This window comes from Orcinus orca, chromosome 1, assembly GCF_937001465.1.
Source record: "Orcinus orca chromosome 1, mOrcOrc1.1, whole genome shotgun sequence".
Classification (NCBI taxonomy): domain Eukaryota; kingdom Metazoa; phylum Chordata; class Mammalia; order Artiodactyla; family Delphinidae; genus Orcinus; species Orcinus orca.
Window position 1 is genome coordinate 166,609,765 of NC_064559.1, and position 13,356 is coordinate 166,623,120.

General features: G+C 37.1%; 1 protein-coding gene across 6 annotated transcripts in view; it reads left to right on the forward strand.

Annotated features, from left to right (window-relative positions):
- USP24 (ubiquitin specific peptidase 24) overlaps positions 1–13,356 on the forward strand; it is a 151,040-nt gene that overhangs the window by 45,665 nt on the left and 92,019 nt on the right. For all 6 annotated transcript variants that reach the window (XR_007477855.1, XM_033435418.2, XM_033435421.2 and 3 more), the window contains exons 4-8: positions 1,852–1,995; positions 2,676–2,798; positions 8,548–8,583; positions 8,918–8,983; positions 12,819–12,884. Coding sequence is in view for 5 of the 6 variants with exons in the window: in XM_033435418.2 (XP_033291309.1) it covers positions 1,852–1,995; positions 2,676–2,798; positions 8,548–8,583; positions 8,918–8,983; positions 12,819–12,884 (435 nt within the window). In the remaining variant the exon portion in view is untranslated. The remainder of the gene's footprint in view (positions 1–1,851; positions 1,996–2,675; positions 2,799–8,547; positions 8,584–8,917; positions 8,984–12,818; positions 12,885–13,356) is intronic.

Below are 13,356 nucleotides of genomic sequence, written 5' to 3' on the forward strand. Positions count from 1 at the left end.
GTAGTTGTGGCTTGTGGGCTCTAGAGCTCAGGCTCAGTAGTTGTGGCACACGGGCTTAGTTGCTCCGCAGCATGTAGGATCTTCCCAGACCAGGGCTCGAACCCATGTCCCCTGTGTCGGCAGGCAGATTCCTAACCACTGCACCACCAGGGAAGTCCCCTGGATTCTTTTACTAGTATATTCAGGCAGGGAAAAACATCCAGGTGTGGCCATAGTGCACAGTTGTGTTTAAACTTTGTGTGCCTCTTCCTCACATGGTGCTGCCTGTCTTGCCCCACCTCATCTGGAAGGTAGATAGAACTCCATTTTCAAAGTAAAAACGGAACATATGAGATGGCAACAGAGGGAGTGGTGCTTAGTCCACATAAATTTTATTGTTGTCACATGAAGCTTCTTAAATCTTAATGTCTGCTTTATTATCTAATTTTTAAACATAGGAAGAATATATAGGCAGGCAAAAGAATTCTTGCAAAAATAGTAGCAAAAAATAGTAATTGCCTTATATAGAATCAGTCTTATGATTATTGTTCATTTGAGCAAATAGTGCAGCTAATTGCTATAGAGAAAGTCTGGAACTGAGGTTTTCCTCTGCAGCTAAAGAAGTTTGGGCTCTTTCAGGGTCTTAACCCTCTCGTTAAGGGGTTCTCAGTGTGGCTAAGGTGAAATTTTTATAGCACAGTATTTTCCCTCTGAAGGGAGATCTTACAAAAACATGAAACCACTGTACCAATTTACCATTATTTTATTAAGTGGAATCCTCTCACTTTCCCATTCCCTGTTTCGGCAGTTGTTCCTGAATTAGACTTCCCCAAGGACTTAGAAGGTCAAAGATTGGGGAAATCTAAAGATGATGATTTTAGATTCTTCTGTGTGCCTTTTCCTTCCTTTTTAACAAATCTAAGCTGCTATCTGAGTATAAGAGGCACCATTTTTTATATTTAAGAAAAATAGCTGCAAAGTAAACAATGTTACAGTGCTATTTTAGATTTGCTTAAACTTTTTTAAAAAATTGTATATTTCTTTAATACATACTAGAAAGGAAAACACAAGCAAAATAAATAGACAAGGTATTTCTAAAATTTTTTTCACATTCAGAGCCCTGCTGCCATCTGGTCAACAGGTGGGAAGATGCAGTTCTGTTTCTGAGATATAAATAATATGAAAAGAATATACATGTTCAAATCATGAGATTTCTTAGATTCCAGGAATGTTGATTAATAACGACAGCCAAAATATATTAATAATAAAACCTCGCTAATACTTTACATTCGATGTACCTTTTGATACTTGTAACGTCTCTGTGAAGTGGGTAGGAATTATCCCTCTTTCGAGATGAGAGAACTGAGTCTCTGGGAACTCTGGTAAATTTGTTCAAGACAGCTAGAAAATAGTAGTATCAGAATTGATCTCAGGTTCTTTCTTGTTCTTCACCACTTGACCTCTCCTAATAATAATGAAAAGTAGAAAACAACATTTTCTTTTAAACAAACTGCTTTATTTATTTATTTGGACACCCTGCGTGGCTTGTGGGATTTTAGTTCCCTGACCAGGGATTGAACCCAGGCCCTCGACATTGAGAGCGCCGAATCCTAACCACTGAACCAGCAGGGAATTCCCCAAACTGTCTTAATATAAGGGAATTAAAGTTCAAAAAAACAAAACTAAGTGTTGACTGTGAAATAAGTGGATAAGTAGATGGACTACAGCTATGGGTCTTTTAAAGCAAGTCATCTGCATAAAAATAAGTATTATGGTAATAATCTCTTCATTAGTCAAGACTGAACTGATAACTGTAGATGTCTTTTCTTTCTTTTCAAGTAAGACTCTAAAGTGCCGTTTATGTTTTTATAGCTGCTGACATCAAGTGCTGTTCACAAGTGGGGTACTGAAATTCATGAAGGCATCTACAACATGTTGATGCTATTAATAGAACTGGCTGCAGAGAGAATAAAACAAGATCCAATTCCCACTGGTCTGCTGGCTGTGCTTACAATGGTACAGTATGTCTAAAATGAAGTACTTTGTGTTTTGCTTTTGTTTAAAATACCTACTACCTTCTGACTTGTAATTAATAATGCGTGATCATGATCTTATCATTAAAGTTATTAACTTGACTTCTTGCTTTTTATTTTAAAAGCAGAACAACTGTTCTGTGTTTTCAGTTTTAAAGAAATACCTTTCTAATTTTAAGCTTTCTCAGCTTTTAGAATGATTAAATAGCTTTCCTTTATGTCTCCCTGATTATTCGAATCACAAATACTGTCACATAGGGTGTTGATGTAGTTTGGTTTCTGGGCTTTTCCCCCGACTAGTAGCAGTAGCTGCATGAAGAAGGGGCGCTCGTGTTTTCCCTCCTAACTTCTGTCTTCACTGCCTTGTTGCCCATCTCTGCTTGTGGCAGCCCTAGAACATCTGGAGCATTGGCATCACCGTGCCTGGATCAGACCTCCCGTCCTGCTACCCCCTTCTCTTTCCCCACAGCAAACATTGAACAGAACAGGAGAGCACCACTTTGTTCCTCAGCACTGGCTAAGGAATATGTTTTGTTGGGATACTTGAAAGATTCCATTAGTGAGGGAGTCCAAGGCTATATTTTGTATCTTCTTTTCTAATGCTAATATGTGTTGCTATAGAAGTAGATAATAATAATGCTTCTCTGTTCTCTTTGAATCTAGGCTTTCAATCCTGATAATGAATACCATTTTAAAAACAGAATGAAAGTATCTCAAAGGAATTGGGCAGAAGTGTTTGGAGAGGGAAATATGTTTGCTATTTCACCTGTATCTACTTTCCAAAAGGTAAACATAGTTTTGTTTCATCCTTTTATAGATAAATGTATTGAAAAAGATTTTCTCTGCTACAAAAATGACAATTTACATGGAAGGATAAAACAACCTATGAAAAATGACAAATACTCCATATGGTTCATAAAATTGCTTAACATTTTTTTCAGCTACTGGATATTTTTCCATAGCTGTTAATTAACATCATGAAGAACTTTAGAGATTTGAAATAATGTTTGGTGAAATGAGAAATGACTGCATGACATGAAAAGTGCCCTATTTATTGAATTACCAGACCCCAGTTTAATGAGTGTCCCAGTTTCTTAGAGATGTTTGAGAAGCTAGAGCATTTGAAATCATTTGAAACGACTAATTATTCCCAGAAAATAAAATCTAGTAGTTAATCTCATGTATAATTTTCTTTAAACTCTGTAAGCTTTAAAGCTTTTGTTTTTTTCTAAGCACAGACCAACATCCTCATTTTATATTTAAAGGCGTACGAAGTGCCAATAACATTATACCCACAAGGAGTACATAATTCAGACAATTTGTTGATCAGACACTTTGGTTTTTGAGAGACATTTGAAAGAAGTCAATGTAGTAGATAGAAAACTTGTCCATTGATTTATCTAGAAGGCAGGGGTTCAGTTCAGCAATCATTTATTGAACATTTGCTGTGTGTCTGGCATTATTCTAGGCTTTGGAGATATAAATAAATAGTTCCTGCCCTTAGTATAAAGAGTAATAAGACATGGCTTCTAACTTACAGCATAGTGGAGGAAATAGGAAAAAAAAATCACAGTATAACAAACAATAGGTGCAATTATAATAATAAGTACTATGTATGGAATAAGGGGAAGGAGTTGCCACCTTGGAAGGTCAGGCAGTACTCTAGAGAGGAAATGAGAGCTGAGTGGAAAGTACTGTGAGTATATCCTGTGGAATTTAGTCCCCACAACAGCTCTGTGAGTTACGTGCTATTTTTACCCGCATTTTGTAGATGAGAAACTGAGGCTCACAGAGGTTAAGTACTTGCCCAAGTTCACAAACCTGTTTACAGAGGGGACCTATGCAATCTAGTCCATAGTCTGCATTCTTCATATACAGTCTTGGCTCCCAAAATACTAAAATCTTACCTTCAGTTATGTTGTGAAGATTAAATGACAAATGTATATAAAAACACTGAACACAGTGGTTCACTTTAGTAAGTACTCAAAAAATGTTCTTTTTCTCCTCCCCCCAATTTACATATACAACAGTGGAGACCCAGAAATGTTGTCTCTTAATTTCTTCTCATTACCACAAAAGGAATTATCTCTTCTGCAAATGCCCTAGATCCCCTCTTCTTTCCTCTTGCCTTCTCAAGCATTTTATGCCTTAGCATTTCTATTCTTTCTTTGGTATGCTCAATTTTTTTCCCCTTTATCAGATTATTCCCATTGTGTATAACAGAGTCTAGTATTTTCCCATCTTTAAAAATTCTGCCCTGGATACCACTTCCATCTCTAGCTTCAGCATTATTCTCTATCCCCCTTCACAACCAACCAGATGAAAGATTCCATATCCTTCCCTCTCAGTTACTCTTTTAGTGGTTAGTCTAAAATTTTAACTTATTAATTAAACAAAACCTAAATTTCATCAGTAACTTTACCCTCTTCTGAGGAGTACTTGAAAACCTTAGACTGTTTCGTGTCCTCATTCCTCACCTGACTCATTATCCTTTTGTCTTTATTGTGCATTGTCTAAGTCCTCTCCTGTATTGTTTTATCCCCTCAAATAGGTACAGTCATCATTACCTTATACAGTGTTTTGACTCAGCCCTATTTATATGCTATCTCTTTGTGTACCATTCCTTCTGTATTTCAGACCTTCCATTGGGATGATTTTTCTTCTTCCTGGAGTGCATCCTGTACAGTGTCCTTTCATAAGGGGTCCATTGGGAGTTGAGTCTTTGTTTTTGATGGCTTAAACTTGACTTTATTTCCTATTCCCTGAAGAACATTTTCACTGGGTTTTAAATCCTAGATTGACATACATTTTTCTGTCAAAATATCAAAGCTATCATTTCAGTGTCTTCTGACTTTTTTTTTTTTAATTTATTTTTGGCTGCTTTGATTCTTTGTTGCTGTGCGCGGCTTTCTCTAGTTGCAGCGAGCGGGGGCTACTCTTCGTTGCGGTGCGCCGGGCTTCTCATTGCAGTGGCTTCTCTTGTTGCGGAGCACAGGCTGTAGGTGCACGGGCTTCAGTAGTTGTGACTTGCGGACTCTAGAGCACAGGCTCAGTAGTTGTGGCCCACGGGCTTAGTTGCTCCGCAGCATGTGGGATCTTCCCGGACCAGGGCTCAAACCCGTGTCCCCTGCCTTGGCAAGAGGATTCTTAACCACTGCGCCACCAGGTAAGCCCTGTCTTCTGGCTTTGAGTATTGTTATTGAAAGTTGATTGTTGGTCTGACTGTTGTTCCTTTGTAAGAAGTCTTTCTTTTCTTCATGGCTATTTTATTTCTTTTTGATAGTTGGCAATTTGACTCTCACTGCAATTAACTGAGGTATTCTTTTTGTTTATTTTGCTTCAGATCATTGAATTTTCGAATCTAAGGATTTATATCTTGTCGCAATTCTGGAAAATTCTCAACCATTACCTTTGTAAATATTGCCTCTTCCCCATTAGTCTCGCTTCCTCTAGAACTTTGATTGGCTACATGTTGGACCTTCTCATTCTGTTCTTTTTTTTTTTTTTAATATTTATTTATTTATTTATTTGGCTGCACCGGGTCTTAATTGCTGCACATGGGCTCTCTGTTGCGGTATGTGGGATCTTTAGTTGCAGCATGCTAATTCTTAGTTGCGGCATATGGGATCTAGTTCCCTGGCCAGGGATCGAACCTGGGCCCCCTCGATTGGGAGTGTGGAGCCTTAGCCACTGGACCACCAGGGAAGTCCCTCTCATTCTGTTCTTATGTCCCTTATTCTCTTTCATATTCTCCATCTTTCTGTCTTCTTGTACTGCATTTCTGATAACATTTTTTCAGACCTATGGTCCAGTTCACCAATTTTTTTTCTATTTGTATCCTATAGGCTATTTAACCTATTCATTGTCTTTAATTTCATTTATTATATTTCTCATTTCTATAAATTCTCATTGGTTCATTTTTGACTCTGCTTATTTTTTGTTATCTCACGTTCTTGACTCATATTTTCAATCTCCTCGTTTGATGCTTAACTTATATGTTTAATGCTTAACTTATAAGCATATGTCTGACATCTAAAAGCTGGTCTGATTCTGCCAGCTTTTACTCAGTTGTTTTGTATATGTATGTATGTGTATAGAAAAACATTTTTATACGTATTTTTTTGTTTTCCTGTGAACTTACGTTTCGTGGAATTTAATCTAAGAAGAGTTTTTGAGGCCTGAGTTGAAAGTTCTTTCCTCCAAAAAAGATTTACTTCTTCCAGATGCCTGGGGATACTACGATTTGGGAATAAATTCTCAGCTTAAGGTTTTTCAGACCATAAAGGCAGTGTGAATTGGAGCAGCAAAGCCATGTGAGGGCAATTTTGTGGTTATAAATTCCTGGAGAATTTTTTTCTTCTCACAATCCAGTACCACAGTCAAGGTAGGCAGGCTTCCTTGTTGTTTCCCTTCCACAGGTAAGTTTATTTCAGTTCCTTACACTCAGGATGTATCCCTTTGGGTCCTTACACTCAGGATGTAGCCCTTTGGGTTCTTGATTTATGTGACAAACTCTTCTTAGTCTCTGAGCCCTGTCTTGGCTACGTGTCCTGCTTCTCAGCCACTGTAAGGCTGTGAAAATGGAAGCTAGAGGTCTCCAGAGTTCCACAGATGCCTACAGCGTGAAAGCTGGCCTCACAGTTTGCTTACCTCACAGGATTTCTGCTTTCTCTTTTTTTAAAACTTCTGAGCACTTTGTGTCAACTCAGCTATATATTTTTAAAGTGTTTTTTTTTTTAATGTTTTTATCCAGTGGTGTTAAGTTATTTTCGGCTGGAGAGATGTTTGGGGTCACTAGACTGAACTCTACATTAACTCTTCAAGGCATTCCATTCTGCCTTCTTTCTCCACCACTCCACTGAAACAGCTCTCGTTAAGATACCAGCACCTTCGTGTTTCTAGATCCAGAGGAAATGTCTCTCGACCCCGTCAACAGGAATGGTCACAGTCAGTTTCTCCCTCCTTGAAACTTCCTTCCTACAGTCTCTTGCTTTCTGCCTGCCCCTCAGCCACCTATCCTTTCTCGACTCCTTCACCTCTACCCAACTTTGATCCACAGTACTCTCTCTAAGAAATATCTTCCATTCTCATGGGTTTAAATGCTATCTTTGTGCTGATGGTCCTCTGCTTTATTATATCTCTGTGGCCCAAACCTCTTCTCTGAGCACAACAGACTTGAAGAGCCAACTGTCTCCTCTTGGTTGCCACACAGACATCTCAAACTGTGCCTAAAATGGAACTTCATTATGTCTCCCCAGCCTTCATTCTTCTCCCTTTCAGTAAATGGCATCACCATCTACCTACATGCTCAAGCCAAAATATAGGAATCAGCCACGATTCATCCCTTTTTCTTATTCCCCATATCCAAACTGTAAACAGGTCCTTTGATTTAATCTCACATAGATTTTAAGTTGACTTCTCTCTTTTTCCTCTGCCACCATCCTACTCCAAACACCATCATGTCCTACCTAGTTACTGCACTAGTCTTCTCCCTGGTATCTCTACTTTTCACTCTCTCATTGATCCATTCCATTCCATTCTCCACATAACTGCAAAACATCCCCTTAAAACATAAAAGGCATCATTTTCTTGCTTTAAACACCTCTGTTGCTTTCTTTCTAATCACAGTCTACAGATTTCTGCATCATCTGGCTTTTCCTGTCTCTACAGCTTCATCTGTACCTTCTCTCCTGCACCCCGGCTCCCAGCTGGGAGAGTTGCCTCTCAGTTTTTCAAACAAGGTAGGCTTTTCTGCCTTCCCCAAACAGGACCTTTTCCATTTCAGCCTCTCTGCCTGGACTATTCTTTGAATGGCTAAATCTGTCTCATCCTTTAAGTTCCAGATTAAAGACCACCTCTTCAGAGAGGTTTTCTGTGACCGCCACTCTGAACAGAGTAGGCTCCTTTTTCATTTGAAGACCTTTTGTTTTTCCTTTTGTGGAATTTAGCACAATCTGAGTTATGTGTTGGTTTACTTGTCTTTATTGATCCTGCTAGAATATAAGCTCTGTGAAAGCAGGTACCACATCTCTTCTTAGTCACTGTTCTGTATCCAGCCACTAGAACATTATTCAGCCCCTAGAACAGTGAATGCTTAAGAAAGGAAAGGAGGGAAGAAAAGGAGGAGAAAAGAAGAGCTTACTCTAGGACAGTAATTAATGGTACAGCTGGGACTAAAACTTTTAATTTCTTGATTCCTGATTTGCTACTCTTTAAGTTAATTTAGTTCCTAAAATATAACTCTCTTAGAAAATTTAACTCAAGTTATCTTGTACCTCAGAGAGCTTAAACTGATCTCAGCTACCCAAAACACATAAATGCTTCGTATTGTAGCAATTCCATCAAAATACAGACTTACTCATGCAACTGTTTACAGTAATGTCAAAGTATCACGTTAAGAAACATTTGAGAAAACTTTGAAATATTTTTTAAATTTTAATTTTTTTCCAACATTTGATTTAGGATAAAAGAAATATGAGGGTTAGTAGGGAAGTTTTTGTATTGCCATCTCAATTTCTATTTTCTTTTCTCATAGGAGCCTCATGGATGGGTTGTGGATTTGGTAAATAAGGTATAAAGCTTTTATTAATATCATGTTTTCCATTTTCTAATGAGATTTCCTAGAGTTTGGTGTTTTAGGTAGATGACAGCTACAGAAAATAATCAGATAGGTTTTACAGTTTCTCCCTCTTTTTTATATGTGCTGTTTATACAGATAAACCTCAGCTTTAGGGCTTAGCACATCTCCTCTAGTATATCACAGGAGCATTGGAATTATTTTTGTGATGACCCTTAAGACCAGGATTATAGAGCACACTGATAAAGCAGAATGTGAGCCTTAGTTGCTTGCTTAAACTATTAAGGTATAGCATTTTAAAATTAACGTATACCTTTTTTCTTCTCAGTTTGGAGAATTAGGTGGATTTGCAGCAATCCAGGCCAAGCTCCATTCAGAAGATATAGAACTTGGGGTAAGTTAAACCACTATATATACAGTGTGGAAGTTCACTTTATCTGGGTTGCTGTGTAACCCAAGGGACATGGTCTAGACAAATTAAATTAAATGTTAAAGTTTAAGTCAATCTTTACAGGAGCAGCTTCCATGTTTCTGATAACCACAGAAATGTTTACTGTTAATCAAAATAAGCAAATTTCAGTGTATGGTGTTTGGTTTTTTTTTTTCACCACACTAATTTCTCTTTGTGATATTTTTCTCTTAACTACTAACTTGTGGTGGTTACATGAAATTATCTTGCTATTTAGGGACAGTTGCTATATGTGGCAAGTATATGTGTACATAACAATTTTATGCCTCAGATAAGTCAGAAATTATTTCATAGTACCAGAAACAAATAAAATATTTTATTTTAAGATTGTTTAGTCAGCTTTTTGGTGTTACAGAGATTCATAGATAACAAGGGCTATAACAGGAGCTTAGAACCATCCCTCAGGTGCAATACCATTATCTTTTCATGTCAACTTTATTTTCTCAAATTTAACCTTGTGATAAGGGGAATAACATAATCTTTAATTTTTCACGGACTGCCGACCTGTTTGTAACCGAGAGCACTTTATTCTGTTCTCTAGTTAATTAATCATTCAGTTATAAGCTACGTATGTACTTGCCATGTAGAAGACACTGTGCTAGCTACTGTAAATTGATCAGAGCAGAAAATGATGTGGTAAAATAATATACCGAAGTGGTATAAATTGTGCTTCCAGTAGCAGTTATTTCTGTGGGACCGTGACCAATCACCTAACTCCCTTGGTCCATCTTTGCATGAGAGCAGTAACAACGGTCAATGAGAGAGACTGGTGCTGTGGTTGGTAATAGTCTATTTCTTGCTACCCAGTGTTTATCCTTAAAGATCATATGTCTGCCAGCTCATAAATACTTCTACTGACACTGATCAGAGAGGCCTCTTCTCCCTCCCTGACTGTTAACTAGGTTGTTAGGCTGTCATTTTGATCCCCATTAAGTGGATCAAGTATGTTAGAGACGACTCTTGACCTGGAAGATAATAGTTAGTGACTTCAAAAGCAAGACAAAACAACACCTGTTCAGATACGGGGTTTTATCCAGCTTGCTTGTTTCTCGAGAACTGGCTGTATAGGTCATTGGGCAGTATTAGAAATGAGCTTCATTTTTAAAAAAGTTTAAATAAAACACTCACTAATTTCCTTCAGAGTTCATTTATTTAAACAAACAAACAGAGAAGCCCAAAGTTTCTCCCCTACTTGGATGAAAATTGGCCAAGGATGGATGCATAGGAATCTGGGCTTGCCCTCATTATTACCAAATGTCTTGAAGCTAAAGATACCTCGAAGATTTTTCCCTTAGGTCAGACCATTTTTCAGACAACTGTGTTGTTTGTTGCAGTTGATGTAAAATTAGATCGTTTAGGTTGTATTGAGAAGATGGTAGAAATTCAGGCATAGGAGAAGGAGATTGCAAAGATTGAGGCTCTAATTTTGCAAACAGGTACAATTAAAATTTCACAGTAAGGGCTTCCCTGGTGGTGCAGTGGTTAAGAATCCACCTGCCAATTCAGGGGACACGGGTTCGAGCCCTGGTCTAGGAAGATCCCACATGCCACAGAGCAACACTAAGCCCGTGCACCACAACTACTGAGTCCGCAAGCCACAACCACTGAAGCCTGTGCACCTAGAGCCCGTGCTCTGCAACAAGAGAAGCCACTGCAATGAGAAGCCCACATGCCGCAACGAAGAGTAGCCCCGCTCACAGCAGCTAGAGAAAGCCTGCATGCAGCAACAAAGACCCAAGGCAGCCAAAAATAAATCAATAATTTTTTTTTTAATCACAATAAATGTGTGATTTCTGACCAGTTAAGAAGGTGACTATGTCCCAGAATAAATTTAGGCTGTGTTATAAGACTGAATACAAGTGAATGTCATCATTTTACATTTATATTTACATATTTTTGGATTTGAAAAATACTGGGGAAAAAAAATCATTCACAATCTGTCAGTTTAAAATACCTGTACAAAGTAAGACGTGAAGGTTTCCTGTCCTCCACCCCACCCCAACACATACATCTACCTCCTAGGTCATGGTTACCCATATAATGCATAGCCTTTCTGACTTTTTCCTAAGTTTATGTAAAATATATCTGCATGTTCTCTCTTTCTCTTTGAGACCAAATTGTAATCAAACTATACCTAGTAGCATACTTTCATATAACATTATATCATGGACATCTTTCCAGGTTAGTGCTACCAGTGTTTTTGATAGCTCCAGTGTGTTCCTGCAACTGTTGTACTGTGATGCAGTCATTTATTAATGAGCATTGGATTATTTCTAAGTTTTTGCTATTACAGAGAGTGTTCCATGTAAATTTGTCCTTGTGTACATTTGCTGCCATATCTGAAGGATAGATTCCTAGAAAGTGGGATTTCAAAGATTATATACATTTTAAAATTATAATTGATAGTGCTAAATCTCCTTTCAAAAAGTGGTGACCAGTGTATACTCCCATAAAGTCATTTCCTAGTACTGTCATTAGTGCTGAATATTGTCAGTCTTTAATTTTCCAATATGATGGACCAAAAAAATGGTATTTTATTATCTAATTTGCAATACTCTGATTTCCTGTGAATTTGAGCATTTTGTTATATGACTATTGGCATTTCTTCTGTAAATTTGATCTATTTACATAGGTCTTTGGGGTTCCTTGTCTTATTTATTTTTTTCTTTTTATATTAAGTATATCAATGTCATGTCTATTTTGTGTATTTGTAAATTTCTTTCCCAGCCTTTTCCTTCTCTTTTCATTTCTGTTGATGGTATCTTTTTGCCATAGAGAGGCTTCAAAATTTTATACAGTCAGTTTTTTCCTTAATGGCTTAAAATTTTTCTGATTTGCTTGGGGAGTGTTTCCTTCCCCATCTCAAGGTTATAAGAATACTCATATAATTTTATACTTCTACAGTTTCATTTTTTAAACTTAGTTCTTGAATTCGTTTAGAATGTATTTATATATGGTGTAAGATAGAAATCCAATTTTATTTTCTTCCAAATGGGTAACTAATTGTTGTTAAGATCCTTTAAAAAATATTCCATTTTTTTCTTCACTACTTTGATTTGTTGGCTTTATCAAATGTCAGAGTCCCATGTATACATGAATTGTTCTTGGACTTCTGTTCCTGTCATTCATTCGTTCGGTCACTCTGCCATTTTTATACCATTTCTCCAATGTTTTCATTATTGGTAGTGCCAGTTTTGCTCAGCGTCTTTCTTTTCTCAAATTTTATTGATCATTCTCATATTTTTACTCTTCTGAATATAGCCAGCATGTCAGGTTCTCCTGCTCTAGAAAGTTCCACCAAGACCATATGTGGAATTGTGTTCAGTTTGTAGGTGTGTTCAGTTTGTTCATTTTTACAGTACTGGTCTTTTCCATTCAAGAACATGGTATCTCATTTTTTTGGACTATTTATGTATTTTTGTAAAGTTTTATAATTTTCTTCATGGACGTTTTAAGTATTTTTTTGTTAAAGGCACATTTCACTCCTTCCCCAACTGTTCTCTCCTTGTTCAAATAAAAATTTTTATTATTCTGCAATGTGAACGTTAGAATCATCTCATCCAAGCCTTGAAAGAAGTTTTATTGGCATATTATGATTTAAATCACATTTCTACAGTAATTTAAATAAATCGACATCTTTATATCAGTTCTTCTATTCAAGAGTATAAAATGTTCTCTGACATATTAAAAGGGATTTGTTTAATGTTAAAAGGAAGAAACTCGCTCACATTTATTTCTCACCTTCACTGTCTTTTTTCAGGCAGTATCAGCACTGGTGCAGCCCTTAGGGGTGTGTGCAGAGTACCTCAACTCCTCAGTGGTACAGGTAAGATAGGCCATTTTACACTTACTTCAGAGGTCATCTAAGACATACAAACAGTAAAATTATCTTTTTATCAGGTTGTTCAGAATTGTGCCTAATTTAGAGTAACTTTTTTTTTTTCAGATTAGCTATCTTTATAGTGAAAATATCAGAAGATAAATAAAAGTGATTACTAATTTAAGATGTAGGAGACCTAACATTTAAGGTTATTTACCTTTTTAATTTATCATTTTATCAAATATAATTACATATTATAGCATATATTTTTCTTTGCTTCCTTCACTATAAAATAGGTGGCATATATCCCTACCCCCTTTACAGGATTATTTAAGGGTTCAGTGCCATTATGTGTTAAACAGTGTTGAGTGGTGCTGGGCTTACCTGCTAGCCAAGTCACTCACTATCTGAGTAACAGTTTAACAGCACATCTTGTCTGATTTCTTGCCTCTGCAGATTGTATGTCAGCAGGTCACAG